Source organism: Lissotriton helveticus, chromosome 5_1, assembly GCF_964261635.1.
Source record: "Lissotriton helveticus chromosome 5_1, aLisHel1.1, whole genome shotgun sequence".
Classification (NCBI taxonomy): domain Eukaryota; kingdom Metazoa; phylum Chordata; class Amphibia; order Caudata; family Salamandridae; genus Lissotriton; species Lissotriton helveticus.
The window spans coordinates 464,059,276-464,084,181 of record NC_136065.1 but is presented as its reverse complement, the minus strand read 5'-3'; the positions used below and the strand labels follow the sequence as shown (position 1 = coordinate 464,084,181).

Here is a 24,906-nt window from a genome sequence, read left to right as displayed (position 1 = left end):
AATGGGAAGGCAGGATTTTTGTAAGAGCCACAATAAAGTGAAATTCCACTTTCATTTAAAGGAGCAGAAGATATTCACTGTCGGATGCTTGATAGTAGCCATAGTGTGTAAATAATTATAATATTCACTGATGCATATACAGCCTGAATTATTAGTAATAATATTAATTAATTATTCATGCTCGCCTTGAATACATTTCTCCTTCCCAAGTTGAATATTGAAACTAAATTTTACTGCATCAATCTATTTACAAATTGCATCTTACAGTCGGTGAATTCATAGCTCAAACAGATAGACCTTTAGAAAGCGCCTCATGAAACCCAAGTTCAGGCCCTGCAAACTAGCTTCCCATGCACTAGCGCACTGACTGACGCTCTTCTTTCTGGTCACTTGATCGAGCGAAGACTATATCATGTGATGTCAAAGAACGCTGCTACCTCCACCCACCCAACCATCCCCATCCCGTCCTTTTGCCACCCGCAAACAAAAATAATACAGTTATTTTCATATAGCGTTTTACACGATGCGATTACAGTTTCCAAAGGCTGCAAACAACAGGCTTCACGATTGCTCTATTTACCTACCTCGGCAGGATGGAAGACCGAGTGTGCTTAGCAAGGATTACAAACTTGTAGCTGATGAGTGAAAGGGAGGGGGCGGCATTTTTCAATTCTCGCCTAGGGCGGCAAAACACCTAGAAACGGCCCTGCCTCCCACCCACACATACTACTCTACATCAAAAGCGTTTAAAGTGCGCCATGTCAGACACTTTTTGAACTCTTATTCCTTAAAACTTACAGAACTCATCAACAACAGGACAAACAAGGGCACTATCTGGCATAAAATTCTACTTTCATTCTAGGTTAGGTGTAATTCTGTTCAGCCTTTTTTCAGGTTTGGAGATCAGAAAATCCTACGAGCGTTAAACTGGGAAATGTACTTCAATTGAAGTTAATTGAACTAATGTATCCAAATGGGGTAAGGGCAATGTAAAACTTTCTAGTACGTGGAACCCATTTAGTATAAAAAGTGACTGTAACTGTCGTACCCAGTCAGGCCAGGTAAAAACATTGAAAAGCAGAAAATACCCAACAGGTGGAGCAAAAAATAGGGGGCTAGAAAAATGCACAGGGGTGATAGAACAAAGCGAGGTCAAGTATGGGCATTTAAGGGACAGCAACAGTAGAGCGAATTAAAAGGGCCAATGGTCGTAGAAAAAATGATACTGAAAACGGTAATGAGGGGGGAGGACAAATACAGCCAAAACAACACGTCGAATGCAGGCGGGGAATGGAAAGACACTCAAACAAAGAAAGAAATCCCAGCCTGCAGGCGGTAGAAAAGTACAGACATCGATTAGAGCGGTCGAACGTTCACGTTGGTTCACTAACAATGGGAGCGATGAGTCACATGTTCTATTTTGTAGACAGTTACTGTCGATATGTGGGGCTGGGCTTGCTTTCACGTGGGCGTGGTTTCTTTCGGGCTTTTTCCCTCTCGCCGTTTGCCCTTGTTTTTGCATCCAGACCTGGCAACACTGGGGGGAAATTACGGGAACAAAATGGCGGCGGTGTGAGAAGCGAAACGGAGAAGGCCGGTGGGTACTTGGGCCAGGTCTGCTGGAGGTTGAAAGAGGCGCAGGAGGCCCATTTCTAACATAACGGGTAAGGAGTTTAAGAGCCGAGCTGTAGGTTTGAGGGGCGGGTGAGAGCAGAGCGCCGTGCTGGCTGAGGACAGCGGGCGAAAGGAGCACAGGAGGCCGGTATCTAACCCAGCTTGTGATGGCCCTGTATTTCTCTGGTGTTTCAGAGTCGTGGCTGGGCCGCCTACCCTTGTTAAGAGGTCTGAGATTAGCCTCCAATCTCTGTAGCAGAGAAAGAAGCACACAGAGGTGTCTGGTGGTGAGGGTTGGGGGTCTGGCTTTAGGGGAGGGTTCAAAGAGGTGGTGTTCTTGCGGGATTAAGCTTCCATGGGGTCTGGGTTGTGGAGATCGGGGAGAGTTTGGGGTGGCGGGGGAGGCGGTGGAGACTAGTAGCAATAGTTGGAGAGAGACCGGGGGTACAGGCTGGAGAATGAAGTGTACGTTAGAGAAAGCTGGGGGTCGATGAGGGAGTTAAATGGATTTCCAGTCGCAGGACAGTCCGACTGGCGCGTAGGTGATGTGCAGCTAGATCACAATGTATGTACGGGTAGTGCTGTGTTACCAATAGAAATGCATTATCTCGAGAAATGTTGGGTGTTTTCTTGGAGTTGTGTGCGAGTTTTGAAGGGTAGGTTTTGTAAGTTAATAACTCGCAGAAAGTATAGTTGATGTGTGAAGAGGTATTTGAGGACTTGATCACAGAGGAGGCGCTTGAAGTGCTGGTAGGAGCGGGCTTTTGCTGAAGGAGTATTCGAGGCGACAGAGGAAGGTGGTGTGCTGAGAGGGGCTGTGTGGGTTTGGGTTTGCGGTTGTGCATGACATATGCTTTTTGGAACAGATTGCGTTGGGATAACCGGGATTTCGTGTAGGGTTATTGTGAAAGAATGGGCGCTCTGTCGGTCCTAGGGGTTTATCTATGCGGAGTTTTTTTGAAGAGTTGAAATGATAGGTTACGGTGTAGGGAAGGAGGTGTGTGGGGTTTCTTTGACGAACAGTGTAACTACTGAGAACAGTGGGCAATACAGTGTGGGTGGTTTTCTTGGCGTTTGGCAGGAGTACGTTTAGTGTGTTTGATGCTCTTGGTGACGTTAATAGTGTAGGTGTTATATGCGGAGGTTGTGAGAAGGGAATCAATATCTGCTTTCTATAGACTTTGCCATTTTTTTATGTGGTTTTCTGTGCGGTGTTTTGGGTCTGATATGCAGGCCAGTTTTAATTAGTGACTACGTTTCGGTGTATGGGTAAGGTGAACCTCACTACTCGTCCGTGTACTCTTGAAAAGCATACAAGGGATGGCCCTTGAGATGGTTTCTGTGTTTAATGAAGTAAGTTAACTGCGGGGAGGGTGATATGTGGATGTTTTGAACGGGGTGTTGTACTCTTTGTATGCTGGATTTGTTGGTGGAGAACGATTGTCGGTTGCTGTATTCGGCGTCTTGGGAAGATTGAGGTGCTTATAGTCGTGTTTATGCGAAAGCTAGTGAGAATATGCATGGGCTGCGGAATGCAGAATTAAGTGCCGATGGATGGTTCAAGGAGGATGTAAGGCTGGGACGGATGAGATGATTTGCAGTCTTAGGGAGGGGGCGCACGATTATCCTTGGAGTACATGCTGGTTAATGATGGCCTGGAGTGTGTTATTGAAGCTTTGTAATGGCTGTTTTCTCACTCTCATGCAATCCTTGCCTGACCCTGCTGCTGCAGTAGAGAGGCACACGGAGACACCGTACTTATAAAGGGGTTGGGAGCAGGGTGTGTAGCTTTTCAGACACTGGCATCCAAGCAAGGAAGCGCACACGCAAGGAGGGAGTGAGAGCACATAGACCTATTTTAATTGAAAAGGGGACGCAATCAAACCGTAAGCGTATTGTAAAGTAGAAAAAGCAGAGAATCGTTTACATGAAACCAAACGGCAAGGACAAGCAGGGCGGCTTCAAATTGATCCAGCGTGGTAATGCTAGCAACGGTGTGAATTTGGGTAGAGCAGACACAGTGCAGTCAGAATCGTAGGGAGATCTTCAAGCGAATAGAGTAAAATGTTCAGGAATCGCTTCAGGTGTCTTTAAAAGGGAATGTGGGCATGTAGAACTGAGCAGAAACTCAGTGGGTCCAGGGAAACCATAATCTGAATCAAAGGGACACAGGCATTTTTACCTTCCTCCTGAGGTTAATGCTGGCAACACAGTGAAAACAAACAGTCACAGGAATTCAGTGTGATTGGTGAGGCAACCCAAAAAGAAGCATTACAGTAAATCCAGATGGTAACTTACAAGGGGCATTCTGTTCTATTCCGTGACTTCCATTAACCAATCAGACCATCCAATCGGTGCAAGAGAAACAGAAACCTTCACACGATCGTAGTAGTGCATACATCCTTTGTACTTGGGGAACCAGTTCATAATCTTGATAGACTTGGACATTGCTACATGAATCCAGTGGAAATAGAGAATTTATCGGGTTAATCCAAAAAGACATGGAAACCACCACACAAATCCTATGGGCCTGGAGAAGTATGTTGTATTTTCAGGAGGTTAGAGAGATACTGTTAACCACAGTACCTGTGCCAGATGGCCACAGTATTTCGAGGCACAGAGGTACATATGGCAATGCATAAAGGAATGCAAAATGCTCAAGGGGGGGTCAGTGGTAAGTCAGAGAGTAACCTAATTCCAGCAACGAAGATTTAAAGCGACATATGAATGCACGGATACAGGAAAGAAGAGCTGTGAACAGAAGAACAGACTTGTCAATGGAGCAAAAGGAGAAAAAAATGAAATGTATACCTGGAGGACAGGGGAGTGACATACCAGGGAAGATGGAACCACCTGCGAAGCAACTTTTTTGTTGGTCTGATTGGTGCTATAGGCAGAGAGAGTAATTCTTAGGGAATGTCTCAATATCTGGGAGCCGCCTTATGGTAATTTTGAAGGCAACTGGAATGTCGAGTGTGTAAGTGTGAACAGCCTCTGGATGTGAAGGGTATGTAATATCTAGGAGTAACGTGTTGTATTCAGCATCTGGGGGTGGACATCATACTGGTGTTTAAACTGAATTTGGGGAGTGTTCATTGGAGGAGTTAAGGTGTGTGGAGTATAGACGAGAGTTTTAAGGGCCAAATATACAGATGGCATCTAGAGGTGTGAATAACGTTGAGAAATCAGCAGTCATGTTTTTGGGAAGCTGGCAGGTAGAGAATGTCATCAGGGTTTAAAGTGGAGACAATCTCTGAAGGAGGGAGAGAGGTAGCATGAAGAGTGATGGGGGTGTTGTGAAAACAAGAGCAATTTCTACATTATTTCGACAAACAACAAAGCTGAAAGGGGGATGAGAAGACATGATATCAGAAACATGGGATCTAAAACAGAAGGCTGATAGAATAACAATTAGATGGGCAGGTGGGGGGAAGCGAACAAATGAGCAACTAGTGGATGTGTGAATATCGTCGTGTGCAGTAGTAAGTTTGGGCATTTCAGTGGCGTCCCAAAGGTGGGATGGAGAGAATGTTAGAGATTGGACCTACAATAAACATCAGTAATGGGGAATAAAGTCCTACAATAAACATCTGTAATGGGGAATAAAGTCAGTATATACGAAAACAGGAAGGGGCAGAGGTATTGCTGTGTTGGCATTTGAAATGGGGTGGTGTCTGAGGGACAGTGTCTGAAAGGAGGAATGTTGTGGACTTGGAGGTTTCGTCTTGAAATGGGATCAGGCAGTCCTAAAGCTTTTGTCTAAAAGTGTGACTGGATGTGAGAGTGACATGCAAAATGGATAGACCGTAAAATCATGGAGACATGTGAAAGAACAAGACAGAAATAATGCTTTTTTAGCTTGTACTCCAACATCCACTCTCGCACCAGACAAATTATACTACCCTGTCTTGTAGTTGAGCTTGGAAATTCATATTAAGGACAACCCGGACACGTGTCTGCAGTGGCAAACTTGGGATCGAGTGGATGTTCGCTGGCAGCTCCATGAGGCTGTTTTAATTGTGGACTGCTCACTATGCCAGTAACATTAATGCTTGCTGAATCCTTCTGCTGTCCCGCTTAGTGTGTGTTTAAAGGATCAAATATTAGGAGCTTTATTGTGAAACACCTGATCAGTAAACTGGGGTCTTCTAGATTAGTTGAGCATGTGGCTGTCACACATACAACATGGTCCCTTGAGGCATCCTCTGTGCTCCCTTTCTTGTATCTGAAACTGCATTTGCAATGTAATACATAAACTGCCGTTTCAACTGAGGTGGCAGCCACCGTTTTATTTTGACAGTCCGGGGTGCTTTTTGGAATGGTGTATTTCTGCTGTTTTTTTTTTAGTTGGCTAGTGATTGGTTAAGCTTCCAGTGACAGCCATTGATTACCTCTGCTTACGTATTTTTGCAGGGGGAATTGGTGGTCAGGAGGAGGAAATTGTAAATACGTTCAACCGCTTTTATTGTACTTAATAAAACCTATTGCCCCATAAACGCCTTCCTTCCAGACAGCCAGGCAGTTTTCCCATGATTATTGGCTCTTGATCTAGTAGACTTTTATGGCTTTTGGAAACAGTCTGTGACATACAAGTGTATCATCACAAGGGTCTGGTTCTTTTCTTAGTTTTTTTCCAGCTGTTTATATTACCTTGGTGCACCCTTTAAATATTTTCATTCAAATACTTGCCACTTTGAAGCCTACCATTGCCACCTGTCAAGTTGCCCATCTGCAAATATGCAAACACACAGTTTACGGAACTGCAACGGAGCTAAAGTATAACCAGTTTACATATGCACCGCACCTCAACAATTCAGGAAGTTTGTTTATCCCAGTGTGACATGGGTCAAGGCATATGTCTCGTATCTACCTCCCCCCCCCCCCCCCCCCCCCCAATAAGAAAATAAATCCAGTGTATAAAATCACGCTTAGGGGTGTGTTTTGGTAACATTCTCTGTCTATACTAGGATTAACAGTTACAGCAGATCATGTCAAGGGATTTGGATCTACAGTAGTTGTACTCAGTTGTACTGATTTTCAGGATATCCATCTGAGATAAATTTGTGTGCAATAAATCTAAAAGTTTAATTAGTCATTTACATAGTGGTTACTCCAAAAATCTTTTAGTTATTCACTCCTCTTGTGCGTTGGACAACCCTGATGATAAAGATGCAGTGCTCTGAAGTTTTAGCTGAGGACATGTAATCCACTGAGTGGTTGTACAGAGGGAAGAGGTCTTGAGAAGAGTGATGGTGACTCTCCTCTTTTGCCGGCAGTACTGTGACTGCATTTATGACTTATTTCTTTGCTTGTAATGTTCATTTAAATGATCTCGGCTCATCCATGTGGTTAGGGGAGTTGTTGTTGTTCAGTATGAAATTTGAGCTTCAGATTTGTTTGTGTATGAAGATCTTGCATTCCAGGCTTGGGGTTGTGGTGTGCTGGCAGTTGAAACCTACAAGTAATCTTACTAATTGTGATACTTGTGTACATTATACAGTGCAGTTGAGCGCAGCATGCCATGGCAACACTTGGTTTTGTATCTCCTTGTTGCAAATTCACTCAGATGACACCCAAAGTCGATTGTCTTAATAGTAAGCTTCAAAATCCTCATAAAAAGCTACCTAACTTTTAAAATGATGAATCTAAACCAAATCGTTTTATCTCCAGCTTCCTCTTGTGACCTGTATGGAGAGTGCAGCATTTGGACATATGTAAATTGTGTGGTTTATTTATTTATGTGGAGAGGTCGATGGGAATAAAATTATACCGGAATTTTGGAGGAGTGTGATACTGTTGAAGCATTCATATCGGTTCTTTGATCTTGGCGAATTGTTACTTGTATGACCATAGCAGAATGCGTTATGTATGCTCATATAATTGGATTCCATTTTCTAGCATTTGTTTATTCATTTATGTACGTGGTTAAACGGTCTCAAGATGATGGTTCTGAGAACATCAAGGGCCGACTAACCTGCACAACGCCTGAACCGGGGCATGATCACTAGGTCCATGTTTTTTTTCAAGCATGACTCTCCTGCGCCCAATCTAACTTTCATTTCATAGGTTCTCCTTCCCCCTCAGAACTCATGAACAGTCTGTGAACTCGGTACATTACTTTCTTTCATCGTCTTTAAAATGGGCTAACAGTTTACACCAATAATTTCCAGTATATTGCAGACAGTTTTATAATTATGCATTACTTTTAAATTTCCGTTTTTTTTAACTGTCGCTATGTTTTCTGATTCACAAAAGGCCAAAAGTATTAATAAGAAACGACCATCCTGTATTTTAGTTTGCCAATGACTGTTGCTACTTTACGTGAGACATTTTGAGAGTGCTTAAAGTTGTTTGGCATGGTATCTCACTTTAAATAATTCCTACGCCTGCAGCTAGGCTCACATCCTACTCTGTATATGATTGGACCATGCCAGCTTGTAAATAAGTACAGGGAGACTGGCTTGGCATTTCATTGGATAGAGTAACATCTGTGTAGGCTGTCTCCATAGGATACTTTGTTTTGCTCAAGATAATACACGTTGCATCTTCATTGGCCATACATTAGGCGCATATCTGTGCTAGGAGGCCCCCTGTAAAACTGAGCCTGCATATAGAGCAAGGGAGTTTTGCAAGAATGAACTGTCTTGTGCACGGTACTCCGCTGGTGAACATGTGAATTCAGGGAAGTACATTTTCTAGAGTACCTGATATTGCCTATTTTGCTTGTGCATTCTCTGAATTTGTATGAAACTTTCGAATTTTTACTGTGCTTTTTATGGTACTAGTCAGCAGGTTTGTGACTTGTTGGTGTCCCAGTGCACTTGTTGCATGCTGGTGGTCAGTAGAACCTTGAAAATGAGGTTAACTGGGTGCTCTTCCAGTGGCATGGTGGGCAGACACATTCTGTGGGGGGACGATATTGTAGCGCAGTTCTGTTAGTCAGGCACACAGGGTAATGGAGCATCAATACACTTCCGGCTGCGTTGCCATAAGTGCAATTCTGGGAAACGGGGATCCAATTACACCATCTTCTCTTTGAGGGGGTGCATTCTGGGTGTTGGGAATGCCTGAATGCGCTTTAGTGGCCTGGTAAGCGGGATCAGTCATGGTGGCTTGTGTTGTTGCATGCACTCCTTCTGCAAAACACTGTTACTGGAGGCAGATAAAGTAACAGTAAAAGAAGACATCCGATTAGCTTATAAGCAGCCGTGCATAGCTATGGAGTACTTCCTGGCCTCTACACATCCATCCGTCTTGTACTGTCATATAAATTCCTGAGCATCTTGTCCCTCATGTCACTCTTTCAAAATATTAGGAGTATTCTCAACATGTGGCCTTAAAACCTGGGATCCTTTGTCTGTAACATTCCTACTCACAACCTCCTTAGGCTCAGTACCAATGGACCCATTGGCGATGAATGAAAACATATTTTGTTATAATACTTGTTACTATTGTAACGACCCTCAAAGTTTTACTCACATTTGCCCCTGCCTCCGTGTATATTGCTCTAATTACCTCTCTGTGTTGTCCTTTCGCCTTCTGCCAGGTGCCTGTCTGGGATGGTTTGGTACTTTCTCATGCGCTGTGCTTCCATTTTAGCTGGTTGAGTCCAGCCCGAATTTGGAAAAAGGGGGTGGTGATGGACAGAGTTTCTGAATGATGCAGAATACTCTTACCAAGTCAAGAGATCATGGTTTTAATCCATCACCTGTTTTTTAGCTCATTGCACCATCCCAGCTCAGAACCTGGCTATATGCAAATTAGTCTGTTCCTGTCCCAGTGCATGATGGGAACAGGGCAAACCAAACTACCAAGCCAATTCTTATACTGGGAAAGGAGACAAGCTTCCGGGGACCGGTTTCTGGCATCACAGCCTTCGTCGGCCCGGCTTGCTTGAATCCTGATGGTGCAATGAGCAAGGGACTCACGTCTGGACTTTACTCTTGTTTTTATAATGTGCTTCAGTAACGAGGCAGAGTTTTTGTTTAATCATCATTTAAGGAGCCCATGTTTTATGGCTAATTGTGAATACTCGTCAAGGTCACTGTGAAACATCTGTTACACTTCTCTGTATCTAACTTTCACGTTTATGATACTTTTAATGTGTACCTGGGTGTCATATTTCAGGGTTGCTTATTACTAGTTTTACCAAGATGTTTCTGAAAATGTCTTTTTTTTTCTTTTGACGGCTGCTTCATAAGAACATTGTCTAACTTAATAGTTGTCAGAGTGGGGAATGCATTTTCAGATTTTTACTGGTGTTTATAATATGTCAATAGCTGTTATTCCTGGTGCAGTCTTGACGTACCGTGAGCACTGCATTTTGTCTCTAGCAATAATAGTTAAAACAGATTGTGCTCTTTATTCTTGATGTACCTTTGTTTCCCATTTTGACGTTTCTTTGGGAGTACTTAATCTTGATCTTCAACATGTGTACACTAGTATGATTTTATACTATTACTCTATAATCATTTGTTACGTACCTCTGTTTATATGACCACAAAATCTTTGAATACTGTCTATTTTTCCCTTTCTAATGGGGTTAAAATCCCACTTGCAGTTGAATTTACTAGTTCAGTTTGTGCCCTTTCATAGATGAGCTCTCTACATGGCATGTTCCTTAGTCGTTATCCTCTGTATTAGATTGTCACAGTGCTCTATATTGCGTTCCTGCCAGGTCCCTGTACAGATACACTTTTCGCTGTTCACCTTCCTGGAGGTTGTATGTATAGGTGACTTTTGTTTGATCGTTTGTGTGTCCAAATAAGTAGATAGCCTCAGAAGATGTAGCTAGAATTTTTTTCCATCAAGAAATTGAACAGTTTTATGAATATCCAACAACTGTTTCTGATATGGTTCACACCGATAATGAGATATGACTGCTTTATTTTTTACTAACATGGTGACTTTTTTTGTTTATTTTTGTCATTAGGTAACTACTTAAATTGGAGCATTTTCTGTCCAGCGCTTCTATCATTCCAACTGGTAGAAGCTGATAGAAGCTGAAAGGGGAAGTTCTGCTTCAATGCCCCCATCTACAGGTTAATGGTTAGGATATGGCTCTCAAAATGTAGAAAATATCCATAGTGTTTTTTCAAACCTTCTGTTAAGAGAATCTTTTTCGAAAATATGAGAAATATCACATATAGGTAACTCCTGTTTGGAAGAAATTATCGGTCAGCCATGGTTAAATTAGCAAACCCCCTTTATACGCAGTGGATACTCGAGGCTATACACAAGGTGAAGAGGCAGAAACAGAGGCCTTCTGAAGAGAGGATCTGTCATGCAGTTTTTAATTCCCATGGACTTGATAAGAAGACTGTTAGTGAACAGCTGGAATTGAGTGTCCAAGATGGCTCTGTTCTTAAAATTCTCAACAAAGGTATTGCATCTTACAAGGACCCTGAATATCCTGGGCGGATCCCACCCGATAAACCACTTGCCACTTTCCCCAAACCTGTCCAGGGACCCAGAGGAATTTTCAGTGATCTGCGTAGTGTGGATTGGAATAAACTGTTGAAAAGGGCAATTGAAGGGCTCCGTGAACCCACTGGTTCAACATTAAAGAATATAGAACGGTACCTTCGCAGTCAGAGCGACTTGCAGGGTGTTATCAACAATCCTATCTTTCAGCGGAGGTTACGACTTGGGACCAAGCGAGCCGTAAATAACGGGAGATTATATAAAGACGGACCTTTTTACTCTGTGAACTATGGTCATTCGGAAGGCCGTGGAGTTTCCAAGTATTGCAGTGCGGCACTCCCACCTGTTAGCCTTCTACCCCACGAACAGGACCAGGTAAGTCCATTTGGAATCTTTATCCCTTTTATTTTGAAGGTTGTTGAATACATTCCATGTGAGCAATTCAGTTTCTTGTATTTCTGAGTTTTGACCTGCACCCAGTTTTATTTTGCATATGCTTGCTCTTTTTTGTGGTGGTATTAGCTGCTAAAGTGTATGATCTATTAACCATGACAGTGTAAGATTTCTATAGCTGTTTAAGTTGGCGCCTAGTGTTTTTTGTTTTGCCTGACCGTGAGATCTTAAGTAAAAACGCTAAAACCGTGTTTGTGTCCATTAGAATCCATGTGCCCCTGCACTCTCCAGGATCCTGTTTTAGTTAGGAAGGCGTGCGGTATTGGAGAAAGCATATAAATGTGCTTAAAATTCAAACAGGTCGCGTGGAACTTGTTTTCTTTCATTGTATTTAAGGATGAATATTTGTTAGCCACTCAAGCCATTTCTTTTAGCAGACTTTTCATATAAATGGTATTTTTGGATCAAGACCTAAATTGATAATTTACGGTTTTATCAATACAGTGTTACTTGGTGCAATGTCTGAAATGATCCGGTAGTTATTCTGATTTAGAATCGCTGTAAATGTGAAGCAGTTTTGTTTACAACTTTTTTTTTTCTTCAAAGAAAAATTATATGTTGTCATTAGCGTTACCTGTTGCAAACCGATCTGCGGCTACTCAACACTATGTCTTTTAGAGGAAAGTCCATGGAAGGTAGCCAATGTTTCATAGTTTGTTCTAAAGGTATATTGGTAAAGCAATTTTATGATGAAGACAGTCATTTAAACCGCCATATTTCAACACTTTTTTTTCTTCTAAAAAGTCACAATCTGCTTATAATTTGAAATAACTGATTACTGTGCATCACGTTTGCTAAGTATGTAGAGCCTATGTTTGAACTCTGAGATCATCCTTTCCTGATTGGTTTCTAAGAAAGAAAGCAGTGTCTCAGGCTGTATTCTTGACGTTTATTGCCCAAATGTTACTAATTTTTTTTTTCTTAATTACTATAGTTGGAAAGTCACAGCAACAAAGCAATCGAAAGGCTTTATTTTTGCCTATTGATTCAGTGAGGGATAATATTTTGTTATGCTTAGAAGATTTATTTAAGGAGAAAATGCGAATAAATGAAAATGCATAAAAATACATGTAGCACATATCACAAATGTATACTGAGTAGTCCAACACTTGGACAAATTAATTAAAACTTTATCTGACTTCAAAGCTTAAGAAGTTTGTATGTTACTGGTAAATGAACCCCACTGCTGATTTTTATTGTCGTTTTTGTTTATATATCTATATATTGTGAGGAATTGTACGTTTTCAAATCCAGTTGGTTGGGTGAATTGAAGATGTTGTAGTCCGTTCTTATCACTGTTTTCTTTTTCTTTCTTTTCTTTTTTCAATAAACTTGTTTCTTTGATTTCCAGCCAGGTTGGCGGGTGGATTTTTCCAAGTTCTTATATATTGCGCCACCCAGATGCATTGAATGCAATGACTGCACAGAACCCATGGTTGGGAATAGAAAGCCCTTCTTTTGTCTTCATGGCTATTACTTTTTTCGGAAGGAGAAATTCTTGCATACTAAGTGTATTATTGACCAATTGTTCAGCTTTTTTTTTTAAGCCTTGTATTGTCAAATTATTTTATTGCTTTGGTTTTTGCCGCTTACTGTCTCAGGTTTTGGAAGAGCGTACCAATATATTTCATGTCTCCTTTTGCTCACCTCCAACTTATTTGTGCTTTAAAGTAGAAGGCCTTCATACGTCCAGTTTAAGCACTATTTAGTAAATATCTCGGTGTGAACTGCAAAATAACTCTGAAATTGCAGTTTATGGATTTGAGACAAACTGCTATATCAGGGTTATTTATGTTAAACAAGTGTCCTTGCTTTTAAACTCGTACATATTTAATATCAGGAGTTTGGATGATTATAACACATGGCTGTTCTAGTATTATAAATAGTAACGCCATCAGTGAGGGCAGCCGTGCCGTATGTCCTGTGAGATGACATGCCTCCATTCACAAGCCTACTTGTATTGATCCTCTTGTAGAATACTTTTACTGTAGGCATGATGAATGCCCCAAAACCAATCCATTCCAGTACTCTACTCATGATTTGAGTGGCGGAAGTTTTCCAGTGCCATATGGAGTTTTCCAGTGCCATATGGCTGCTCTTGTGCTATCCAGGAATTATGTGGCAGTGAACAGTAACTTCATTTGATTGTTTGTTCTCACTGTGTTGTGAAACATGAATATATAGAAGTCTGGCAGCTTAGTGGACTAATGCATTCAATGTAGGTGCCTGTGTTCGACCTCATGATCAAACCCGGGTTCTCTCGGCCTTATAACCTTCTGAGGTGAATAAAATGAATACCATTGAGTTAGGTAACACACATCTGCTATTCAGTGCCAAGTTACCCATGGGTGAAAGTCCACTTTACAAATACTTTATGAAGGACTAGCAGTACATAGGAGAAGCTAAACCACCCAGTTTAATTCATCTATTCTAGACTCTTATGCTGCTCCTCCCTGCCTTTCTGGGCTTGCTTGCGGTGTTTCCAGTGTGTGCATATGATTATTTGTGGGGGAAAAACACAGACTGAGTTATGATCTGGCTGAAACCTCAAATTCTCCAATTATGGTTTGCAACACAGTTATTCAAGCCACCTGCCAATTTTTGCTCCTAAGTCGGTGTTTTTAACATATCTTTAAATGCATTTTGTTATAAAAGAAAGTAATTTTTTTAAATGGGTGTCTTGTGTTTTCTGCATGGCAAGAACCTGAGTTATGGCATAGGTTGTGTACGTTGCATACCATACATGCCAATGCTGACTAATATCACTCGATTGCGTTTTTGAACACTTTATTAAAAAAAAACCACTTTTGTCCGCTTTTCAGGGGTGTGGAATTTCTATAGCCCCACGCTCAGGACATATTGTTTAGGGTCAAGGACAAGTTTTCATGTTTTATTTTGTCCATGGGACAAGTATGCACCAACTTTTTGGCTGCCAGTTTACAGTAGCACATTGGAGTCAGGAAAGGCCATTTCTGAGTTAAGGTTAATATTTGTGTCCATATGGTAATGTCGTTTGAACTTGTATTTATCGTTCACTGATGTAAAGCCTTTATTATTAGGGTGAGCACTGTTAACAAAATGTTGTAAGGTTTCACTGCACTGGTTCCATTATAAAAATGTGCTCACAAGTTTGCAAAGTTTAACAATATGAGATTTCGTATTATGCTCCAAGAATGTTTTCCGATTAGATGCAAGTATTTGCAGAAGCTTGAAAGCAAGATTGCTGATTCTTTGCTTTTGAAAAATAATGGTCCCAAAAAACAAACTCAACTGAAAAGATGTTTTTTTTGTTTCAAAACTACTGTGAAATTTTAGGTACCATTTTTTTAAAGCATCATTTAGTAAAATGTGTTAACATGCTAATATTTCCCCCAAAAATTTCAGAATAGAATATCAGTGTAACCAGTTTCAACAAGCTTATGGTAAACATTCGTACACAGGAAAGAGGGGGCAGCCAGGCAAAAACAGGGCGCTTAACAAGGCGGCCCCAATGTGAGGCTTAGTTTTTGATATTTGAGAAGGTGGCAAGCACTAGACGATGTACGGATTTGGCGTAACTACACAGGCTCCATTTTCAAATGAGTAACAGACTTAAATAAGGGCTTGGTACTTTGGAATGGCCATTTGTCGGTCATTGCATGATGGATTAACAGATTCATTGAGGAGAGATGCTGATCCAGGTAAGCTTGGGTGCGCCACATTTGAAACTGGAATCTCTAAATGTTTTCTCATGGGGGCAATGTTTGAAAGGTAGATATGCGGTAGTGTGCCTGTTTTACGGTCCCGTGCCTGTTTTACGGTCCCGTGCCTGTTTTACGGTCCCAATAATTTTGGTTGGACAGTGCTAGACAGTTGGAAATGTATGATCATAATAGGATACTAATATATGGGCCAGTTGCTGTATAAGATTGTGAGTAGCTCTGGGTCATTTTGGTGGCTCGTTTGGAACTGCTTGAGTGCGATAAGTCACTGTGGTTCAGTCCTACATGGGACAAAAGTGGCGTTCTTGTAAAGCTCTCCGACCCTTTGAAACGCCCAAGACTGGTTTCTAACGTTTAATGTGGTATTTTTATTTAACCTTCCACACCATGTGACTACAAGGGACGTATCTGTTAAGGCATTGAGATCATGTGGAAGCCCTGTGATGGGGTTTTCCAAGGCATAGTGCAATGTTCTTGTGTTATTCAAATTCCTGCTCAGTACGACGCATGTGGTTTTATGACATACATGTTTTTGTCATGGGGTGGAGGAAAGGGTGGACCAATGACTATGCATGTTAAAGTTGCCTTGGTCGGCGTTCCCATCTATCTCAAGATCTCCTCCTTATATGTGCAAAATAGCAGTAATATAGCAATGAATGGTAATAAATATTCGTTACATCACAAATTTGCACTAAGTATTAATATAGAATCAAAATACAGGTAAAAATAACCAATCGAAACTCGAATATTCCCTATAAATATAATTGTAAACTATTCTCAATGTGCAAATATGAATTCATTTAAACCATATCGCAGAATAAATATACATTTATAATTAATTTAATAAATATCCGTATCATTGATCCATCACTAAAATGCCTCCAAAAGATTAACAAAATTAGTTAAACGTATGGTTCGTATGATTAATCGGATAAACGTTCAATCAATAGAAGATTCCTATTGGTTAGAATTAATTTGAAACAAGAACACGGTAATAGGGCAACAGAAGATTAAGGCCAATTACCCCACAAGTACTTCCATCTCCTCATCCCTGTTCAATCTACAGGACATTTTTTATGTAAATCCAAAATATATTTTGATTGCAGATGTCTCAATTTCCTCACTTCACCTCCTCCTCTGGGATTGGCGGGGGGGGGGGGTACTCTGTCTATTGCTAAATAATGTAATTTTCTTGGATCACTTATGTTTCTCATAGTAAATGTCTTGCCACCAGATTAAGAAAATCATGAGTTATGTTTTCCCGCTGGTGTTCGAATATGCATTATTTGAGGGGAAGCTGGTACTACCCAAATACATGAGTAAACCAGGAGAAACCAAGACCTACACACAGTGGTCAGTATTGCAACTATAAAAAACATTAATCCTCCCCTTTTGGTCATCTGGGGAAGTATATTCCGATGAGTTTGTGACCATCCTACATGCCTCGCAGTGGCTACATTTGAAAAACTAATTTGTCTTCTATATCCATGTCTTTTGTTTGCGATTTTCTGGAAAAAATAGCTGCAAATTAATTCACCCCCCTAGTGTAACCCTTTTCCTGTAGGTTATGGTTGGCACACTAGGTAACTCCTTTCCTATTACCACATCGCCATTGGCTCTTGACCAATGTCTTCTTATCACCTGGCTCACTTTCTGTGACATGGATTTTAAGCACGTAATTATTAGAGTTGCAGGTTCTTCTGTTTCTGCTCTATCATTTGGATACATTACCGGATTTCTAGTTAAATTCTTGGATTTCTTCTTTGCCACGTTTACGGTTTTTTTAAAAATTTTTTTTTTATTTTATATACTGTATCCACTTTTTAGGAATCTCACTTTCATCTGTGCCAATTGTTTATTGTATTCCTTTTCTTGGCTACAGATTCCCTGTACGGAATACTTTCTTTTAAAACTGTGAGGTGTTGACTTTTAAAGTGCAAGGTTCTATTTCCAGCGGTGTCTACGGTGCACTGATGTATGGATTTTGCCATCAACTATCTATAAAGTTATATCTAAGAATGCAATTTCACTGGAACTTAGGGAAGCAGAGAATTTCAAGTTATAAGGATTGTTATTTCATTTCTCGATGTATTTGCACGCTTTCTCCCTAGTTTGATTCCATTATAGAAACCGGTTGATGTATTGAGTCCAAATTAAAGCCTTTTGTATATATTCAGTTATCGTCTGCCCAAGCCGCATACTTCTCCCTCCAGCCCCTCACCAAATTGGGAAAGCTGTGAACGAAGCAGGTGCCCCTCGCGGTACCGACCTTCAGTCGATAAGACTCCATTGTGCATGAATATGTTCTCTTTAAGGCCAACCTGAATCATGTTAATAAAGCATTTACTTATGTTCTGAACACCTGCTGATATTATCAAACAAATGTTCACAGGCTTGTATGCCAAAGTATGATCAATACTTGTATATAGTGCAGCCACGTCCAAATCTTATATATATCTCAGTAATATTGGGTGGAAATGATATTGTATAATTTTAAGTTCAAGAAAAGTTTATTCAAGCAAATAAGATAAAAAAACATAGAGTAGAGTAATAAGTATACGAAAAACATACAGTTTAGCTGTTCAAGTTGGCATTAAAGGAGTCAATAATGGGTAACAGAATAATATGCAAAGATAATCAGTAATTGGTAAATACATATCAAGTGAATACATAAGAAATAATAAATTAAATAGAAATATATATTACAAAGATAACAATCTAGAGGAAGTTATGGAGGTTTAGCAACTTCTTGTTGTAAGGGGGTTTGAGACCAAGCCTGGCATGTATATCAATAAATGATGTGACCAGATCCCATAATTCTTTTCGTTTTGGGGCGAGATTGATGGGGTAAACAAATGTTGTATCCAACCTGTGATTATAGCAAACTGCATACCACCATGCCTGATATGATAATTTGGTAATGTCCTTCCAATGTTTAGTTATTTGCTGAAAAGCTACTGCTAATAGCAAATCTATTATTCTTATGTTAAAAGTACAATGGTCCCAAATGGGGGAAACGCTACCTAAGAAAATATGAGAAATAGAAAAAGGGTGATTGGAGGAAAAAATTATGTTAATTTGAGACCATACTTGAACCCAAAGTGTGTGGACTGGGGTACACTTAAAAAGCAAGTGGAATAAGTCTGCACATGGTGAGGATCAAGTCCAACATATATCTGAAATGTCAGAATGTCTTTTACTGGGAACAAGTGGTGATAATAAAAGTCTGTTATAAATATAAAAAGTGTCTGAGTGGTATTTGCAGCCCTTGATGATTTTTGCAGTTTTAACCATAATTTACCCCATAACTCTGTGGACCAGGAAGCACCCAACGCATCCTCCCATGTAGTTTCTGTATTGGTTTTAGCACGAGGTTTTGAAGAGGCATGGAGAAGTGTGTAAATCTTGGAAGCTTTAACACCATGAAGTAATAAGGGTTGTAGTGCTGATATGTTACAAGGTTCCAGACATGAAGGAGGAGGGGAGTTAGTGTGAGTGTTATAGGCGAGTTGAAGTGCATGTGTTAACAAAGAAAATTTAGTGTGAAAGGCAGGAGGGAAGTGCAACTAAGCAGCAGCAAGACAGTAAGAAATAGTTTGATCCTGGTGAAACAATTGGTGTACCCAAATAAGGCCTCGTTGTCTCCAAGATTTCCATAAAATCGGTTTATTATTTATTAAGATAGAAGTATTATGCCAAATAGGTTGCTCGAGAAAAAAAGACCAAAGGGGAGGGGGGAGAATCTTGGAGGTGTATAGGAGTAGAAATGGATTGTGGCTTGCGAGAAAAAGAGATATTCTTTGAAAGAAAAAGGAGAGATAAGATTGTTCCAGGGTAGTCCAAAGAGGAGTAGGCATAGAGGGGTCTGATAACCATCTTGATGCTTGATTTAATAAAAAGGATTTATGATAAAAGGGAAAATTTGGAAAATGTACCCCTCCCTCTGTTTTTGGGCGAGTCAATTTAAAGATAGACATGCATGACTTTTTGTGACCCCACAGGAAAGCAGATCGGAAGGAATTAATTTTCTTGAAGTATTTTAAAGGAATAGAAAGTGGAATATTAGAAATTGTGTACAGAACTATGGGTGAAAGCATCATTTTAATTGTGTCCAATCTACCCCACCACGATAAATATAAGGGATGCCATATGGAGGTTAGAGTGGTAATTTTTTGTATACAATCTTCCATACATCGGGTAACTGTGCCTGGAATGGAGGAGGTGAAATGGAGACCTAAGTATTTAATAGAATTAGGATTCCACATAAAACCAGAGTTGGTGAAGTCTGCTTTATAAGTATATTTAGTAAGGGGTAAGATTTCGCATTTATCTGTATTTAATTTATAACCAGAGACTTGCGCAAAAGAATTAACTTCATCAAGAAAAGCAGGAAGGGATAATTTAGGTTGGGACAAAAATAATAAAACATCATCAGCATATGCCGCCATTTTGACAGTAGTCTGCTGAAAATTAAAACCATGAATTGTATCATTTTGACGGATCCGCAATAAAAAGGGTTCTAGGGCTAGATTAAATAAAAAAGGAGATAGTGGACAGCCCTGTCTTACCCCTCCACCAAGGGGAAAATATGAAGAGATGCCTCCATTCGCTGATACCGCTGCTCTTGGATGAGAATATAAGAGAGAGATCAAGGTAGAAATTTTTGGACCAAAGCCAAACCATTTCAACGTATGGAAGAGATACGGCCATTCAACCCTATCAAATGCTTTTTCTGCATCCAAAGCTATGGCTGCAAGAGATTGGGAAGAATGCGAAGTCTTAGAAAGAATGTCAAAAAATAATCTAGTGTTATCTGTAAGCAGTCTGCCTTTAACGAAGCCAGATTGTTCTTTTCCTAAAAGTTCAGGTAAGTGAGCTTCCAAACGGAGGGCAAGAGCTTTTGAGAAAATTTTGTAATCCATGTTTTTATAAAAATTTTTAATATTTCTTTTTATTAACACACGGCTTTCAAAAAAAAGGTGCATAGAACAGAGGTCAGACACTCCACATATCGTTACATCAGATTATATATACTTGGGGGGGGGGGGGGGGGGGGGGGGATAAGAAGGGAAAGAAAGAAAGGGGGGGAGAATAGACATTGTAACAGGTATCGGTCACGGAGAAGCGAGTATATCCAGAAGAGGGTCAATTGGTGGTACACAGATTTCACCCCTGTATCGATTCCACAACCCCCAAACAGTCTCCCACTTACGGGGTCGGCCCCTGGCCAAGTACACGGTCTTTTCACGGAACATACACCCGTCCATGCTCTTTCCATTCCTCAAGCGTAGGCGATCTTCCGGAGCCCCACTTCTGTGCTATATTCCTTTTTGCTATCATAGCCCCCAGTGTGGCCCATTTGGTCGGTGCTGTGTTTAGATCTGTGGGTCCCCAGAAATTAAGGATACATCTCCTCTCCTCTGAGATTGGCACCTCCAACACCTCTTGCATAACCTCATGTATCGCACTCCAGTAGTCTACCATATAGCGGCATTCCCAGATGATATGAAGGAACGTGCCCACCTGCCTACATCCCCGCCTGCATAGAGCATCATTGGAAAGCCCCATCCGGACCAAGCGTGGACCTGTGACATACACTCTGTGTAAAATCTTCAACTGTACCAGTCTCAGACGTGCCGGAATCGCTACCTCCCTCGGGGACGAGATGGCTGCCTGCCAGTCCTCATCATCAAGTTCAATACCATCTCCCATCCATTTACCCCTCAACTCTGCAAGGAGATCCGCTCTGTGATTGACTAATTTTTATAAATGAGGGAGATAGTTCTGTCCGGTAAATGCCCATCCATTATCCTATCTTCTAACGGTGAGGACTCTGGCAGTTACTCCCCTGTTGTTACTGCCGCCCGTAGCGCATGCCAAACATGCGCATAGCGGAAATACTCCGCTCCATTTAATTCGAACTCAGTTTGCAATTTGGCAAACGTCTTAATCCTGTTCTTGGTCCAAATATCTACAATTATAGTGATCCCTATCATCATGTCCCACTTATCAAAACCCTTCGTATTCCAGAGCTTTCCAAGTCTATCCGAGTCAAACAGCGGAGTAGCCAGCGTTAGGCGGCCTTTCCATCCCAAAGAACTAGTGGCATCATGCCATCATGCCATATTCGCACTGCCACCTTCGTAGGTCCCGTCAAATTTTTCTCCGATGATTTGGCATATAAAGCCCTACTATAATTTCCACCCGGGAGCAGCCATTTGTCTATAGGGTGTCCGGGCTCGGTCCATAAGTACCTTGATTTATAGCTTCCAATTGAGAGGCCCAATAATACCTTCTAATGTCAGGGAGGGCGATACCACCATCATACCAGGGTAAAGTCTGCTTGGCCAGAGCAATACGAGGCCTACTCTCCCACAATAAACTACGCTGTATCCCCTCCACCTCTCGGAAATAACTGGTAGGTACCAAATCTGACGTGTTCTGGAGGGCGTAGAGGAAGCAGGGCATGGACATCATTTTTTAGAGGGCCGCCCTCCCCAGTAAGGAGAGAGGAAGCTTTCTCCAGTTATTCGCATCAGTTTTCAATCTAACCAGAGGGGGGAGGAGGTTTCTCTCGTATCGGACTACAGGATCCAATGAAATAAAGATTCCCAGATATGTAAACCCTTCCGCAGCGACTTGAATTGGGCAGTTTCGTGGAGGGATCGGGGCATCGCCGCTAAGCACAAACAGACAGGACTTTCCCCAATCTATAGTAAGCTCTGAATTCCTACCGTATGAGGCCAAAACATCACAGACTACATTCAAAGATTTTCTGGGTGAAGTTAAGTAAAGCAGAATGTCATCCGCATACAAAGAAATCCTATCTTCAACCTGAGGTGACCATCGAATACCTCGAATAGACTGCTCCCAGCTGATCCAGGCCGCCAACGGTTTAAGTGCCAATGAAAATAAGAGGAGAGAGAGGACATCCCTTCCGGGTGCCCCGCTCCAAACAAAACGTTTTTGAGACACGGTTGTTCACAACTACCTGCGCGAGAGAATCAGTATACAACAGACACACCCATCCAATAAACTCCAGTCCAAATCCATCCAAGACTGCCCACAGATATGGCCATTCTAACGTGTCGAAAGCCATAGTTGCGACGCAACTACGGCCTGTTCCCTTAGGGTATGGGCTCTGGCCAAAACTCCATGCAATCTGCGAAGATTTAAAGCCGTGTTCCTATGGGGAATAAAACCCGATTGGTCAGGATGTACCAGACCGCTAATAACCTTGACAAGCCTGTTAGATAAGAGCTTAGCAAGAATCTTAGGCTCTGCGTTCAGTAAGGATATAGGCCTATAAGAAGTACATTTGGTCTTCAATTTCCCCTCCTTATGGATATTTACAATAGATGCCACCCTCTGATCGTAAGGCAGAACTCCCTTTTCCGGTGCCTCCACAAACATACCTCGAAGATAAGGGGCGATCCTATCGGGCCTAAGTTTATACAGTTCAATCGGAAGCCCATTGGGACCCAAAGCCTTACCAGAATTCAAGGATCGCAATGCAAGGGCCACCTCGTCCACAGTGAAAGCATCGTCCATAAATTCACGGTCTTCCTTAGTCAAGCCCGGAAGGCGGATATTTCGTGACAATAAGTGAGAGTCCTCTTCTGGCTGCCTAGCAACTGAGGTATACACTATACGAAAGTATTCTGCAAAAGTATCTACAATGCCTTGAGGATCGACTCAACTGGCCCTGTCTTTCTTATCGAGCCATGCAATAAGTTTCCCAGCCTTATCTCCAACATCATATAACCGACCCTGCTGCTCCCTGCTCAGCGACTTGGCATTTTCAGTAACCAGAGCTTTATATTCGAGCTGCTTAAGATTTAGGACATGGAGTTTAGTACGAGTCACCTCCCGCTCCAAATCTGCCTCAATACGGGCTATATCAGATTCTATTGTCACAAGTTCTGCGTTACGATCTCTCTTGGCCCCTGCAGTCAATGACAGAGCCTGGCCTCTTATGACCACCTTAAAGGCCTCCCACAGCGAAATAGGGGATGACACTGATCCCTCATTTTCCCGAAAATAATGGTCCAATGCCTTCAGCAAATCTTTACGGATTTTGGGATTGCGTAGGTACCAGGAATTAATGGGGGCTATCCAACCGCTCGCCTCGGAGGACACCTCAAATCTGATCCAAAGCGGCGAATGATCCGATATACCTCTCGCTAGGTGTGTAGCCTCTGCGATGTGATATGCCTGGGCCGCAGGAACCAAGCAGGGCTCAATACGTGATAGACTACCATGTGCACCAGAGTGGAAGGTGAACTGTCGTTGGTCCGGATGAAGCAATCTCCAACAGTCAATCAGACCCATTGCATCTATGAGCTTAGGAAGCCATCTTTGCGCCCGTCCCATGTCTCTAGGGGGATGCCTATCCATAGTACCAGAGACCATAGCATTAACATCACCTCCCATAACCAGAATGCCTCTCTGGAGTTCCAATAGTAGTTTACCCAAATCCACAAACGTGGTAACCTGCATACCTGGAGGGACGTAAACTGACAGCAAGGAGAGGGTGTGCCCTTCCCATCGACCCGACACCCCTACATATCTGCCTCTAGCATCTTCGATAACAGTCCATCACTATAGGAAGTGCCTTCCTGAGCAAAATCCCCACCCCCTCTGGATCCTGATGTGAATCCCGCATGTGCCACCAGACGGTATCCCATTCTGTACATTGCTCTACAAGAGTTCCCCACTAAGTACGTTTCCTGTAGCAGTACAACATCCGGGGCCTGTCGCTTAAGGAACTGAAGAACCACACTGCGTTTGATTTTGTCCCCCCAACCCATTGACATTCCAACTTAAGACAGTTAGCCCCCTACCCCCCCATCATAAAACATGTAGTGGATCAGTCTACCCTCCAATTCCTGCACAAAAAACACGTCACAATTCTGAAAAAAGCCTTGAAATACTATATGTACAAAAAATTATACGAAACGTACATTACTACCCCCAAACAGACCCCGTACATCACCCCCCTCCCCGCACCCCTGCTTACGGTGTCCTTCCGCCCCCAACTTGCAGTGTGCCTGTCGCCCCACAGTCAAACAACTAAGCTACCAAAAAGTAACACTGAGGAGGAGTGCAACTCCCGATTTCCCACCCTTCCCCCATATCTCTCATAAGAGCATGACAAAAAGCGAATTTAGCCGCCTCATCAGCGTATTCTGTGTATGTCGTCCCCTTCTATCTACGTAGTCCGACACATGAGCAATGTCGCTAGTTATTATTCTTGCTCTTGCGCACCATCCTCTTTGTCTTCACTCATCCGCCGCTGACCAGTCTGAGAGGAGATAGTCTCCAACCAGTCCGAGGCAATTTCGGGATTGTCAAAGAACATTCCCCGCCCGCGTATTCAACTCTCAACTTGGCAGGAAACAACAGTGCATATTTGATTCCTTTGTCGCGGAGCTTCCGCTTGATTCCCATGAAGGTCTGCCTTTATTTCTGCACCGCCTGCGTAAAGTCCGGATAGAAACTCGGAGTTGAATTTTCATACTGGAGAGGGCTTCCGGTCCTGGAGGCCTGCAGGATAGCGTCTCTATCCCTAAAATTGAGCACCCTCTCATAGGGCGGGGAGGTGCACCAGGTCGCGGTCTTCCCCCTGGTATCCTATGCGCTCTTTCAATCGTGAAACTTTCCCAGGCACTTGGGCTTCAAGTGATTTAGAATGATGTCTTCGATGAATAAATCT

The 24,906-nt window shown here is 42.0% G+C and overlaps 1 protein-coding gene across 3 annotated transcripts in view; it reads left to right on the top strand.

The window, feature by feature from the left end:
* The first annotated feature begins 1,506 nt into the window (after positions 1–1,506).
* KAT6B (lysine acetyltransferase 6B) overlaps positions 1,507–24,906 on the top strand; it is a 491,853-nt gene continuing 468,453 nt past the window's right edge. For all 3 annotated transcript variants that reach the window (XM_078642736.1, XM_078642737.1, XM_078642735.1), the window contains exons 1-2: positions 1,507–1,664; positions 10,547–11,412. In XM_078642736.1, the coding sequence (XP_078498862.1) occupies positions 10,798–11,412 (615 nt within the window). In that variant the 5' untranslated portion in view covers positions 1,507–1,664; positions 10,547–10,797. The remainder of the gene's footprint in view (positions 1,665–10,546; positions 11,413–24,906) is intronic.